The sequence below is a fragment of the Mobula birostris genome, chromosome 14 (genome assembly GCF_030028105.1).
Source record: "Mobula birostris isolate sMobBir1 chromosome 14, sMobBir1.hap1, whole genome shotgun sequence".
NCBI classification, from domain to species: domain Eukaryota; kingdom Metazoa; phylum Chordata; class Chondrichthyes; order Myliobatiformes; family Myliobatidae; genus Mobula; species Mobula birostris.
This window is the reverse complement of record NC_092383.1, coordinates 52,418,925-52,432,867: the sequence shown is the minus strand read 5'-3', so window position 1 is coordinate 52,432,867 and position 13,943 is coordinate 52,418,925. Positions and strand designations below refer to the sequence as shown.

The 13,943-nt window shown below is 41.5% G+C and overlaps 1 protein-coding gene across 1 annotated transcript in view; it reads right to left on the bottom strand.

Annotated features, from left to right (window-relative positions):
• Positions 1-13,943, bottom strand: part of LOC140209897 (bridge-like lipid transfer protein family member 3A) — a 162,356-nt gene that overhangs the window by 70,763 nt on the left and 77,650 nt on the right. Inside the window, exon 10 of the mRNA XM_072278540.1 lies at positions 12,231-12,401. Within this exon, the coding sequence (XP_072134641.1) occupies positions 12,231-12,401 (171 nt within the window). The remainder of the gene's footprint in view (positions 1-12,230; positions 12,402-13,943) is intronic.

The following is a 13,943-nucleotide window of genomic DNA, read 5'->3' as shown; positions in this document are numbered from 1 at the left end:
CTGATACCAAATCAGAATCAGGTTTATTATCACTGGCACGTGACGTGAAAATTGTTAACTTAACAGCAGCAGTTCAATGCAATACATAATCTAGCAAAGAGAGAGAGAAAAAAATAATAAATAAAATAAAACATAATAATTACACATATTGAATAGATTATTTAAAAAATGTGCAAAAACAGAAATACTGTATATTAAAAAAGTGAGGTAGTGTCCAAAGCTTCAAAGTCCATTTCAGAATCGGATGGCAGAAGGGAAGAAGCTGTTCCTGAATTGCTGAGTGTATGCCTTCAGGCTTCTGTATCTCCTACCTGATGGTAACAGTGAGAAAAATGCATGCCCTGGGTGCTGGAGGTCTTTAATAATGGATGCTGCCTTTCTGAGACACCGCTCCCTAAAGATGTCCTGCATACTTTATAGGCTAGTACCCAAGATGGAGCTGACTGTATTTACAACCTTCTGCAGTTTCTTTCAGTCCTGTGCAGTAGCCCCTCCATACCAGACAGTGATGCAGCCTGTCAGAATGCTCTCCACGGTACAACTATAGAAGTTTTGAGCGTATTTGTTGACATTCCAAATTGCTTCAAACTCCTAATAAAGTACAGCCGCTGTCTTGCCTTCTTTATACCTACATCAATATGCTGGGACCAGGTTCAATCCTCAAAGATCCTGACACACAGGGACTTGAAGCTGCTGACTGTCTCCACTTCCGATCCCTCTATGAGGATTGGTATGTGTTCCTTCGTCTTACCCTTCCTGAAGTCCACAATCAGCTCTTTCGTCTTACTGACGTTGAGTGCCAGGTTGTTGCTGTGGCACCATTCCACTAGTTGGCATATCTCACTCCTGTACGCCCTCTCGTCACCAAATGATACTAAACATCATTTTTCACCATTATCCACTTGTCAATCCTCTTTCAATGAATTATGGACTGACACCCAAGATCCCTCTGAACATCAACGTTATTAATGGGTTTACCATTAACATCATATTTTCTCCTTCCATTTGATCTCACAAAGAGCCTCACACTTGACTGGATTAAATTTTATCTGCTGCTCCTCCTCTGCCTATATTTGTAGTGGTCTATTTCCTGCTGTACTTTGAGAGTCCTTTACACTGTTTGCAATCTAATTTGCTAATCCATCCATCTACCTTTTCATCCAAATCATTCATGCAAGTCACAAACAACAGAGATCGCAGCACCAGTCCTTATGGGACACCATTGGTCATTAATCTCCAACAAGAGCAACCACCTCTCAGCCTTTCTCTTTCTTCTGTGGGCAAGCCAGTTCCTAATTCAAATTTACAATTTACCCTGAATCTCATACATCTTTAACTTCTGAATCAAAATAGCACAAGGTCTTACTCAAGTCGATGTTGCTAGCTTGCACTGCCTTACCCTCACCAAGCACCTTTGTCATCTCCTCAAAAAAAAACTAAGTTTGTAAGACATGACTTGCTTTGCACAATGCTATGCTAACTGTCCCCAAGAAAGCCATGCATAAATCCTACCCCTTAGTACTCTCTCCAATAGTCTCAGTCCCACTGATGCAAGGCACACTGGATTATCTCCATTTGCCTTCTTGAACAAAGGCACAAGATTTACAACTCTCCATTCATCTGAGACCTCACCTGTTGCTCCTGAGGACACAAAAATCCTTGTCAAAGCCCCAGTAATCTTGTCACTTGCTTCTTTCAATATTCTAGAATATATGCCATAAAGCCCTGGGGACTCATTTACATTAATGCTTATCCAAAGATCCAGAATTCCTTCCACAATCTCAAAATTTCTCAGCACATTAGCGTGGCCCACTGTGTTTTCACTATCCTCCAAATCTTTCTCCTCAGTAAACAGTGACACAAAGCACATATTTAGTACTTCAGCCACTTCCTCTGACGCCAAGCACAAATTCCCTCCTTCACATTTGAGTACCATCTCAGTTATCCTCTTTATTAATACAAGCATAACATATCTTTGGATTATCCTTGACCCTGCTCACCAAGCGCACTTCATGATCTCTTTTGGTCTTCCTAATCTCCTAAGCACTTTAATGCTACCTTTATATTCCAGAAAAGTCTAATGTGGTGGATTCACTGATGTATTTCCAGATAGTGCTGGATATCAGTGAAAAACTCAAAAAATTTAAACTTGAAGCAAGTCACATTCGATTAGCCTGGGTGTAATCCTGTAACACTGATGAATGCTTTGCAGTTCAAAGTAGGATAACGTGTCTCAGTAATTCCAACTGAAGATTGTAGCAATACAAGATATTACACACCTTCACTCATCTGTCAGCTAACCTCAGATTTTAACATGAAGCTCCAATATAACACTTGTTAACGCACTTCTGCTAAATAATTCCATTAATACAAGCATCTTATTTTTCTTAAAGTACATCTCAGGGCTTAGGCTCAAGATCACCTGTAATCAACACCACTCAAGTTAATATCGTTATGAATTAGCTGAAATAGAGATCTTGCACTTTTTGAAAACAAAACATGGCTTCAACACAATGATTGGAAAAATGACATATCTGCAAAGATAAACTTAAAATATGGAAAAACACAGTTTCTATCAACCAAGAATGAAATTCAAACCCATTCTTTTCAGATTTTTTTCTCCCAGTACATTACTCAGAAGAGTCATTGCTCAACAGCAAGAAGCATTTTGGACATGCATTCCACTATGCCTTTCATACATGTCCCTGTAATTTTATTCAAATCTTTTGAAAGTGGATTGATAAAACCATCACAGCAAAAGGAATAATTAAGAAGTGTCATTTCCAGAAAGCAAATCAGACTGCAAATACTGGTCTTCACTGTCTCATAAATTATTTTAATGATATGAAGAGGAAAAATTGTGTCCAGTATAGTTTTAGTTTAGAAAACAATCCAGCTTTATCTTTCGCAAGTGAACATTCACTAATTTTGTTGTAAATTTGGCCTTTTATTTGTGGCTGTGTCATACTCTGCAACCTTGATCACCTCCTGTGAATTGTCAGTAGCTTGCATATCAGAAATTGCCATCCACCTTTCTACGTGGAATATTGATACCAAAAAGAAAAACAAACTTGCATTATCATGAACTATGAATTCACTGTATTACTCAGAAAGTAACTGGAAACAAAATGTGGTTGCAATATCAGTGTTATGAAAATTAGTTCAGTTGTCAATTTTAATCAGAGAAATCCATAGCAATTCCAGTCACCAGGCCAGTTTCCCTCTCTGATAACCTAAAATACTCAATCCAAGGATCATAAACCTTCTTGCCTGACAGAGAACTTGGCCTCTTGTAGTGTATACGATGAAGTTAATTTCTGCTGGAGTGCCAAAATGACATTGCTAAAAAAATGTTTCATTCATATCACTCACGAAGTTGGCACCATCTTAATTGGAAACGGAGCAACCCAAATCATGCATTAAGGATGCATGGAAGGAGAATGCCTTCATTTATAATCATTCAAAAAAGAATATTTAATGTTTCTTCTATTAAGACTGCTAACTATTAGAAATCTACATGAATGTCAGGGAACTGGAAATAAGCACTTGAACCACCATTTATCAGTTAACATTTCATGAGCTTTGAAGTTAATCTCAGAAAATTACAGCACTCAGACATCAAGACTAACATTAAATGATGATACCAACTTCCATTTAAGGCATTAAACATGGATAATGTAAACCTCCTGATGATATCTGAAAGATTATCTACACACAAAATGCTGGCAGAACTCCGCAAGTCAGGGAACATCAATGGAAGCATCATCTTCATCAGACAACATCAACAAGCCAAGACACTTCATCAGGACTGAAAAGGAAGGGGGAAAAAGCTAGAAATAAGGTGAGGGGAGGGTGAGGAGGACAAGCTTGATTGTGATAGGTGAAGTCAGATACATGTGGGAGACAGGATGAATTAAGCTGGGAGGTGATAAATGGCAAAGGTGAAATGCTGGAGGAGAAAGAATCTGAAAGGAGAGATAAAGCAGGGGTTCACAGACACCTTGCTGGAATGCTCTGCCATAGACTGTGGTGGAATACAAGTCAGTGGGTATATTCAAAGTGAGGTTGATAGTTTCCTGACTGGTCTGATTAACAAGGGATATGGTGAGAAGGCAGGTGCATGGGGTTGAATGGGATCCGGGACCAGCCATGATGAAATGGCAGAGCAGACTCGTTGGGCTGAATGGACAAATTCTGCTCCTTTGTCTTATGGTCTTAATGGGATTGGTCCATGGCATAAAAAATGTTGGGGACTCTTTGGATAGAGGACCATAAGAGAAGGGAAAGGAGGAGAGGCACCGAGGGAGGTGATGCGCGAGTGAGGAGAGGAGATAAGAGGCCAGAGTTGGGAAATGACGAAGAGGGAAAGAGGAGGAGAATGAAATTACCTGAAGTTGGAGAAATTGATGTTCATGCCATCAGTTTGGAGGCTACTGAGACAGAATATGAGGTGTTGCTCCTCCAACCTGAGAGTGGCCTCATCGTAGCAGAAGAGGTGGCCATGGACATGTCAGAATGGGAATAGGGACAGGAATTGAAATGGCTGGCCACTGAGATATTCCATTTTTTCCACCTGGCGCTGAGGTGCTTGACAAAGCAGTCTCCCCATTTATGTCAGGTCGCATCAGTGTAGAGGAGGCCAAATCGGGACCATGATACAGTAAAAGACTCCCACTAGGAGGACTATTTGGGCCCTGAATGGAGGTGAGGGAGGAGGCAAATTGACCGTGTAACACTTCTGCTACTGTGGGGTAAGTGCATAGGTGCCAGGAGGGAGATTAGTGGAGAGAGACACAAATGGACACGGAAATCATGAAGGGAGTAATCCCTGTAAAAGGAGAAGAGCGAGGGGCAGGTAAAGACATGTTTGGTGGCAGGGTCCTGTTGAAGATAGCAGAGTTGTGGAGAATCGTGTGTTGGATGCAGAGGCTCATGGGGTGGTGGGTGAGGAGAAGAGGAACTCCATTCCCATTGAGGTGTTGTGAAGACGAGATGAGTGTGAATGTCCAGAAAATAGAGAAGGTGAAGGCAGCATCAATAGTGGAGGAAGGGAAACCCTGTTCTTTGAAGAAAAGACGTTCTGGAAAGGAAAGCCTCATCATGGGAACAGAGAAGGAGGATCTGAGAAAAGGGAATGACAGGATGGGAACAGGTAGAGTCAAGATAGCCGTGGGAATTGGTGGCATAAAAATAATAATAATAATAATAATAAGTACTTATTGATTTTGAGTGGGAAATTATTTTGTTACAGCAGCAACATTCAAAAATACACTTAGCAGTCTGCAAAATTTAATAAAGTACAGAATAATATACACAATAATAAATTACCAATGTGCAATAATAACATACAAAATAACAAAACAACTATTGTACAATGATGTGTGTACACCTGTTACACAGAGATGAACTGCTGTATATGCTTATTGCATTTGGTCGGAAAGATTTTCTGTAACGATGTGTCATGTTCAAAAGGGTGCTCCGCTGCTTATTCAGTCAGCCATGGAGGGGATGTACCTGATCATCTATAATGGATAACGATGTTTTAAGTGAACTCCTTTCAAAAGAGTCCAGGTTGTAGCCAAGGACAAATCCAGTTTTTATAAATGTAGCCCCCTGGTAAGCCTCAGGCTCACTCAGCTCGCTTCCGTCTGGGGAGAGCAGCCTTCGGCTCCACCAAACTGGGTAATCGAGTTTGGGTGGATGCTGTGTGTTGTGTCCCCTGTGTAACATCAGTACCCCGAAATAACATTCAGTCCACAATGTGTGGTTAAACCAGTAAGATTTTATATTCATAGTCATAGTTATAGTCATACTTTATTGATCCCGAGGGAAATTGGTTTTCGTTAGTTGCACCATAAATAATTAAATAATAATAAAACCACAAATAATTAAATAGTAATATGTAAATTATGCCAGGAAATAAGTCCAGGACCAGCGTATTGGCTCAGGGTGTCTGACCTTCCAAGGGAGGAGTTGTAAAGTTTGATGGCCACAGGCAGGAATGACTTCCTATGACACTCAGTGTTGCATCTCGGTGGAATGAGTCTCTGGCTGAATGTACTCCTGTGCCCAACCAGTACATTATGTAGTGGATGGGAGACATTGACCAAGATGGCATGCACCTTGGACAGCATCCTCTTTTCAGACACCACCGTCAGAGAGTCCAGTTCCATCCCCACAACATCACTGGCCTTATGAATGAGTTTGTTGATTCTGTTGGTGTCTGCTACCCTCACCCTGCTGCCCCAGCACAAAACAGCAAACATGATAACACTGGCCACCACAGACTCGTAGAACATCCTCAGCATTGTCCGACAGATGTTAAGGGACCTCAGTCTCCTCAGGAAATAGAGACGGCTCTGACCTTTCTTGTAGACAACCTCAGTGTTCTTTGACCAGTCCAGTTTATTGTCAATTCGTATCCCCAGGTATCTGTAATCCTCCACCATGTCCACACTGACCCTCTGGATGGAAACAGGGGTCACTGGTGCCTTAGCCCTCCTCAGGTCTACCACCAGCTCCTTAGTCTTTTTCACATTAAGCTGCAGATAATTCTGCTCACACCATGTGACAAAGTTTCCTACCGTTGCCCTGTACTCAGCCTCATCTCCCTTGCTGATGCATCCAACTATGGCAGAGTCATCCGAAAACTTCTGAAGATGACAAGACTCTGTGCAGTGGTTGAAGTCCGAGGTGTAAATGGTGAAGAGAAGGGGAGACAAGACAGTCCCCTGTGGAGCCCCAGTGCTGCTGATCACTCTGTGGGACACACAGTGTTGCACGCACACGTACTGTGGTCTGCCAGTCATGTAATCAATAATCCATGATACCAGGAAAGCATCCACCTGCATCGCTTATACTTATATTTAAGTATGGGGTTAGTAGAGAACAAAAGAAATGGAAAACAAATAAAAGGCGCTAATAATCTCATAAACATGTCCAGTGCACAAATGTTGGAGCTCACGGATTCCCTGTCGCTGATCCTCCTTCGCTCGTTGTCAACCCCTGGGCTCCCACCCCGAGCCCAGGCCCAGCGGGTCCGGCAACCGTCTCCTCAAGCCACCTCTTCTCTCTTCATCCTCTTCGTGCCTTCTCCCTAAAGCCCGCACAACTAACAGCTTTCACACAGACAGAAAGAATAACATCTATCCCAATTGGTTAACAAATTAATACAAGTCCCGTTATCACTAATTATAATCCAAACATACTGCTATAGAGAACCACTGTCTCAGCAGTTAACAGTACAGAGAAGCCATTTTATTCACCTTAGCAGTAACCTTACATAAAAAATATCAGGAGACAGTTTGTCTCCAGTGATGGAGACAAATCAAGAAAGGAGATGGAAGTGTCAGAAATGGACCAAGTGAATTTAAGGGCAGGATAGAAATCAGAGGCAAAATTGATGAAACTGATGAGCTCAGCATGGGTGCATGAAGCAGCACCAATGCAGTCATTAATGTACCACAGAAAGAGTTGGAAAGCATTACCAGGGAAGGCTTGGAGCATGGACTGTTCCACATAGGGAATGAAAAGACAGGCGTAGCTGGGGCCCATGTGGATGCCCTTGAGTTTGGAGAAAGAGAAATCATTGAGGGTGAAGACCAACTCTGTCAGATGGAATAGTGAAGACACAGCAGGGATAAGAGGTGGGATCCGGGGGGGGGGGGGTGCAGGAAAAGAGTGTCAGTGACATTAGAGGAGAGGCGAGGGGTGAGGTGTTCAGGGAAGGTAGCGTGGGAGGAAAATAGAGATTTCTAGGACCAAGAGGGTGATGGGGAGTCTGAAAGACAGGGAATTAGGGAGTTCTGATGAGGGAAGGGGAGCCCAGGTCCCAGTGGCAGTGGGAAAGTCCTCTGCCTGGGGGTGGGGGCGGCTGAGGATAGGGCTTGAACCAGAGCCAGAAACTGCGAAATTCCCAGTCTGAAGGGACTCTCACAGATTGCTGGCAAATATTCCCACTCAAACATATATTAAGTCACGTGTGTAATTTACTGTTCAGACAATGATGTTTCAAATTCATCCTACAGTTACACATTGTAAAGTGCGTTGGCTGATTCTGAGCACATGAAAGGTATGATGATTTATTCCAGATAATCAAAAGGGTTTCTTTGTGCTTGAGAAAATAAAAAGGAAGTACTCATTCATCTGTATAAGCAAACCAACAGGAAAGGGAGAACTCAAACCAAAAATAATTAATTTTTCTAAGTTCTAATTCAAACTTTTCTTCAATTAGAAGTAGCTTAGATAAATAATTTTTTCTTAGAATTTATGCACATAGAAAGCATTTACCTTTTACTGCTGAACTCCCAGACTCTTACAAACCTGTTGACAGAATCAGTTTTCTGTGGCCTTTTTAGATCGATATTTGTATTGCCATTCCAAAACATCAGAACCAAACAGTGCTAATTTGAGAATTCAGTTGTGAAATATCAAGAACTAACAGTATCGTCCCTTCAAGTTCTAATTAATCCAAAAATTATAAAAGCAACATGAGCTAACATATAGTTTGTACCTGCGTAGCACCATTGCAGGCTGTAGGCAACTTGTAATGCCCTTCCTTGGCTAAATGTGTCGTGCAATTTGGTCCAGATGCAATTTGTTTTGTTTGTATACACGTATATGGTTGAATGACAATAAGCTTGAACTTAAGAAGTTCAAGTACTGAATGTCCCATATTTATACAAGGAATTTATAAACATGAGTTTTCATATGAGCTTAGCACTTGACTTATTATTACTTAGTGGAAATTCTTTGAATTTTTCCACTTAATAGGAACATAATAGAAAATATAGCACATCTACCACTTATGAATTTTCTCGGAATGGTAGAAACGCAAAGACTGAAGTCCAGTACATCATGGCACAGCCTTTAAGGTACTTTAGGAAAAGTAACTGTAATTTGCCATGCTACTTTTCCATAACATAACTTTTGCTTTTTGATCAGAAGGTTAATAACACAACCTGCACAGCTGGGCTCAAGTCAGTCATCTAAACTGATCCCAGTACCACCCTGAAAAAAGCTGTACAATAGTAGCAGATGCTTCCAATAATTGGATTTGTACTAATCTGTCCCAGTCCTTCATGTAGATCCTGTAGGTCCATTGGTGCGAACTCTTAGCATAATGGATACAACCAATAACAGCTAAAGATAAACTTAAGTGATTAGCTTAGAATGATTGCTGTGGTTATCTGCAAAACAACAAAGGACATTTCAAAACAAAAAGTTGCAAAAGTGCAGGGGGCTTCCACTTATTCATAACCTGAATTATCAAAATGAAGTCAAAATCACTTAAAAATCCAGTTGACAATGGAAAATCCCTTGTGTAAAAACTATTTAATTTGAAGTATTCCATTCTATATGCAGTGAAATACATTTTAAAATCAGTTTAAAGCAGAAATTAAGTACAATTTATTTAGCTTAATTTATGTTGATCAAAGTAAATATGAATGACATTCATCTTCCCACCCCCTCTCCAAATTCCATGTTTGTAGCACAAAGCTGATAGCTAGATTCTACAAAGAATTGCAATTGTGGAGTCTTTTTGCAGTTGTGGAAACCAAGAGGAAATGTAATTTAGCTACGATATCAGAAGCGTCCAGTCCATTGATACGGCAATTTAATTTATCAGAAATATACATTAGATTATAATCACTCCAATGACTCACTAGAACAGCATGGATTACAATCATTAAACATAAATGTTGCAGCACAGACCACCTTTGCACCCAAATCTAGAAAAAAAACTATTTAGAAATTTTTTTTTTTTTGCAAATGATTATATTTTGAATCAATAATATTTTCCAACATTGGTGCTCAATAATATATGGGGGATAAGCAGCACCTGTAAAAGTAAGAATGAATTGAGACAATCAAAACTAAAGGATGCAAATTTAAAAGGGTCCAAGAACACAGGCACCTGGGGACGCAGATGTGCCACTTCTCTTAAAAGCAACAAGGTGGCAAACACAGCATTTAGGATTCTGAGCTAATACAGGGATTGAAATAGAACCCTGTCGTTTGTATTAAATCTTCAAACAACACTGGTTCAGTCCATCTGGAATACATTGATTAATTGCACAACCGTGATAGGTCAACAACGAGCAACCACTGTTGGTGATCTTCAGGTCTGCGCAATTAATATCTGCACAGTTTCACTGCTCCAGGAAATCAAGCAGAAAGCAAGGATATGCACCAAAACAGACAGAAAAGATTCTGCAGATGCTGGAAATCTTAAGCAACACACACAAATTGCTGAAGCAACTCAGGAAGTCAGGTAGCATCTATAAGGGAAATAAACAATCTACATTTTGAGCTAAGGTCCTTTAACCCCACAATCCTCTGAATCCCACACATCACTCTCCGCAATTTCAACAAGACTCTACCACCAGGCACATTTCTCTCACCCCCCTCTCTGCAGTCTGCAGAGATCACCCTTTATAGACTACTTTGTCCATTCATTCCTCCCCACTTATCTTTCTCCTGGCACATCCCAATGACATGACAAATGTTGCATCTGCCCCTACACCTCCCCCACCTCACCATTTAATACCCTAAATAGTTCTTCCAGGTAAGGCAGAATTTCATTTGCATGGTCTGTTGCAGTCATTTAATTGTATCCGGTGTGGCTTCCTCTGCATCGATTAGACTTAACGCGGATTGGGGGATCACTTCACTTTGCTCCTCCTTCTGCAACACAGGGGTGGACACCCATTTCAATTTGAACTCCCACTCCCATACAGTTCATGACCTCCTCCACTACCACAATAAGGGCAAACTCAGGTTGGAGGAACATAAGAACTCAAGAACACAAGAAATAGGAGCAGGAATAGTCCATCTGGCCCGTCTAGCCTGCTCTGGCATTCAACAAGATCATGGACTCGCCTCCACCTACCTGCCTTTTCCCCATAACCCTTAATTCCCCTCAAAAATCTTCTAAACTTGTCTTAAATATATTTACAGAGTTAGCCTCCACTGCTTCATTGGGCAGAAAATTCCACAGATTCACCACTCTTTGGGAAAAGCAGTTCCTCCTAATCTCTGTCCTTAATTTACTTCCCCAAATCTTGAGGCTATGTCCCTTAGTTCTAGCCTCACCAACCAGTGGAAATAACTTCCCTGCCTCTATCTCATCTATCCCTTTCATGATTTTATATGTTTCTCTAATATCTCCTCTCATTCTTTTGAATTCCAGTGAGTACAGTCCCAGGCGACTCAATCTCTCCTCATAGTCTAACCCCCTCATACCTAGAATCAACGTGGTGAAACTCCTCTGCACCACCTCTACCCCCTTTCTTCACCTCCCCTCCCCCTCATCACTTGCCCATCACATTCCTCTTGTTCCTCACCTCCTTCCTTCTACTCCATAGTCCACTGTCCTCTCCTATCCAGACTCCTTCCTCACTCAGCCCTTTCCATTTCCAGCTATCACCTCCCAGCTTCTCACATTACCCCCTCCCCACACCCACTTTCCCCTTCACCTGTCTTATTACCTGCCAGCTAATACTGCTCCCCCTCCTCATCTTCTTATTCTGACTTCTACCCCTTTCCTTTCCAAACCTGACTAAGGGCCTTGTACTGGAATGTCAACTGTTTATTTCCTGCCACAGATGGCACCTGACCTGTTCAGTTCCTCCAGCATGTTGTGGCTACTGTTAAGGATATACACCAGGTTCTCAGCACAGCAGTGCATCGCCGAGGAGATGCCTTTTCTTAAAGCACAGGATACACAAGTGTTCGGACCTGAGGATGAAGGTCACTATAACTAATGAGTATTCTGTGGAGCACTGCCATGTAGGGTACGTGTTCACGTTGAACCAACTGTCTTTTGTGTGTAAATTAGATATTTTCTTTGCCTAAAATTTGAAATGACTTTTCCACAGGGCCAAGATCAAAAATATGGTCAGGAGAGATACTAGATGTAAAATTGGGCTTTGAAACACAAACCAAATCTTCAATTTGTTGTTCAACAAATACACATCATAAAAATAGCGATTAGTCAGAACTTAAGCATTAGAGTACCCTTGTGAACAGAAAAATTTGTAACAAAAGACAAGTTACAAGCCCCTGAAGTCTCCTCTGCCACTCAGTAAGATCATGCTAATCCTGTACTTGAAGTTCCATGTGGACCCCATATCCTTCTATCAATCTTAGACTTCAATATTCTCAAATGAGTATCCACAGAAAAAGTAGTACAGCCAATTTTTATGAAAATCCAGCTGTAAAGTGCATACCTTTCCATTTACTGGGAGATTCCTTTGTTGGAGATTTTCCAACTGTTGCGTCCTCACTGAGATCTATTATTGTTTGTACTTTGGACTGAAACTCTTGCAGCAGGTCTTGGGCCCATTGTGCTCTGGATTCCATGGCTTCAGAGTACCTAACCCAATGTTTACAACTATCATCTGCAAAAGGAGACACACAGCTTTGTAATTCAATGATAATTAAAACTTCAGAGCTGGAGATCAAAATCCCTTTTGCAAGTTAAAAAAACTCTCTCTTGGAATAATGTTAAATGTACTCAGGAGTCTGACCATCTATATCAGCAGTATAACTAAGCCCACTTTTACACTGGAGCTTCTTGAGTGAAAGTTTCTGGTGTTCAGCCTCAGGGGATTTGTTGTACACAAGCTATAATTTCTTATTTCTTCTTCAACTATAACTTTGTTGGTCTGAGGGAAATGGATAATATTAGCACATTTGTCAGCTAAATTCTACATCCCATCCTGTGGACTATTACCACCAGCAGCTTGGAATTGTTGCATTTTGATAGGAACGTGAATGTATATTTTCTACATGCTTGGATGACTCAAGGCAATGTACACAAGATCCTAAAACACAGGAGCAGAATAAGCCTACTTGGCCCATCAAGTCTACTCCACCATTTCACCATGGTTGATCATCATGGAGCAGGAGAAGATGGCAGCGCGACGCAGCGCGCAGCGGCCACTCCGGTGAATGATGTCTATTATTTGTCAAGTAGGGTGCCGTGCACTATCCTGATTTGATGGAGACAGACGTGAGAGCACGGAGGAACATCTGGAAAAACTTCTGAAATGCCTGCTTCGCTGCCGCTGCTACTGTGTGATCCAAAATCTCCGGAGAAGGCCTCGGGTCCTTGGCTTTGCTTGTTGCTCAGCAGCTGGGGCAAGGTCGAAGCATTCAGCAGAGGATGGTGCTCGGGAGGCTGTATCGGAGGCGCTGGTTGGAGGCTTGAAGTTTTCAGACGGACTCAGGGTCGGCTGTGGGCAGGTGCTTCCAATGCATCGGTAGTTGTCGCCGGCCTGGAGGTTTATGGCAGGGAGAGTTCCTCCCTTTTGCTGCCTGCTATCGGGACTATCAGGAGTCGATCGGAACTTTGAGACCTTTTTTCACCATGCCCACGGTCTGCTTTTTATCAAATTATGGTATGGCTTTGCACTGCTGGAACTATATGTTATAATTATGTGGTTTTGTCAGTGCTAGTCTTTGGTTTGTCCTGTTTTTTTGTGATATCACTCTGGAGGAACATTGTATCATTTCTTAATGCATGCATTTCTAAATGATAATAAATGAGGACTGAGTGTCCTCATAATCTAATCTATTTGCCTCTCAATTCCATTCTCCTGCCTTTTCCCCGTAACCTTTCATGCTCTGACTAAATAAGAACCTATCAAGCTCTGCCTTAAATATACCCAATGATATGGCATCCACAATCACCTGTGGAAACAAATTCCATAGATTCACAACCCTCTGGCTGAAGAAATTCCTACACATCTCCATTCCAGATGGAGATCTAAGATTCCAGATGGATTCTAAGGCTATGCACTCTGGCCCTAGACTCTCCCAGTATAAAAAGCATCCTATCTGCATCCACTCTATCTAGGCCTTTCATCATTTGATAGGTTTCAATGCGATCTCCCCTTCATTCCTCTAAACTTCAGCAAGTACAAGCCCAGAGACATCAA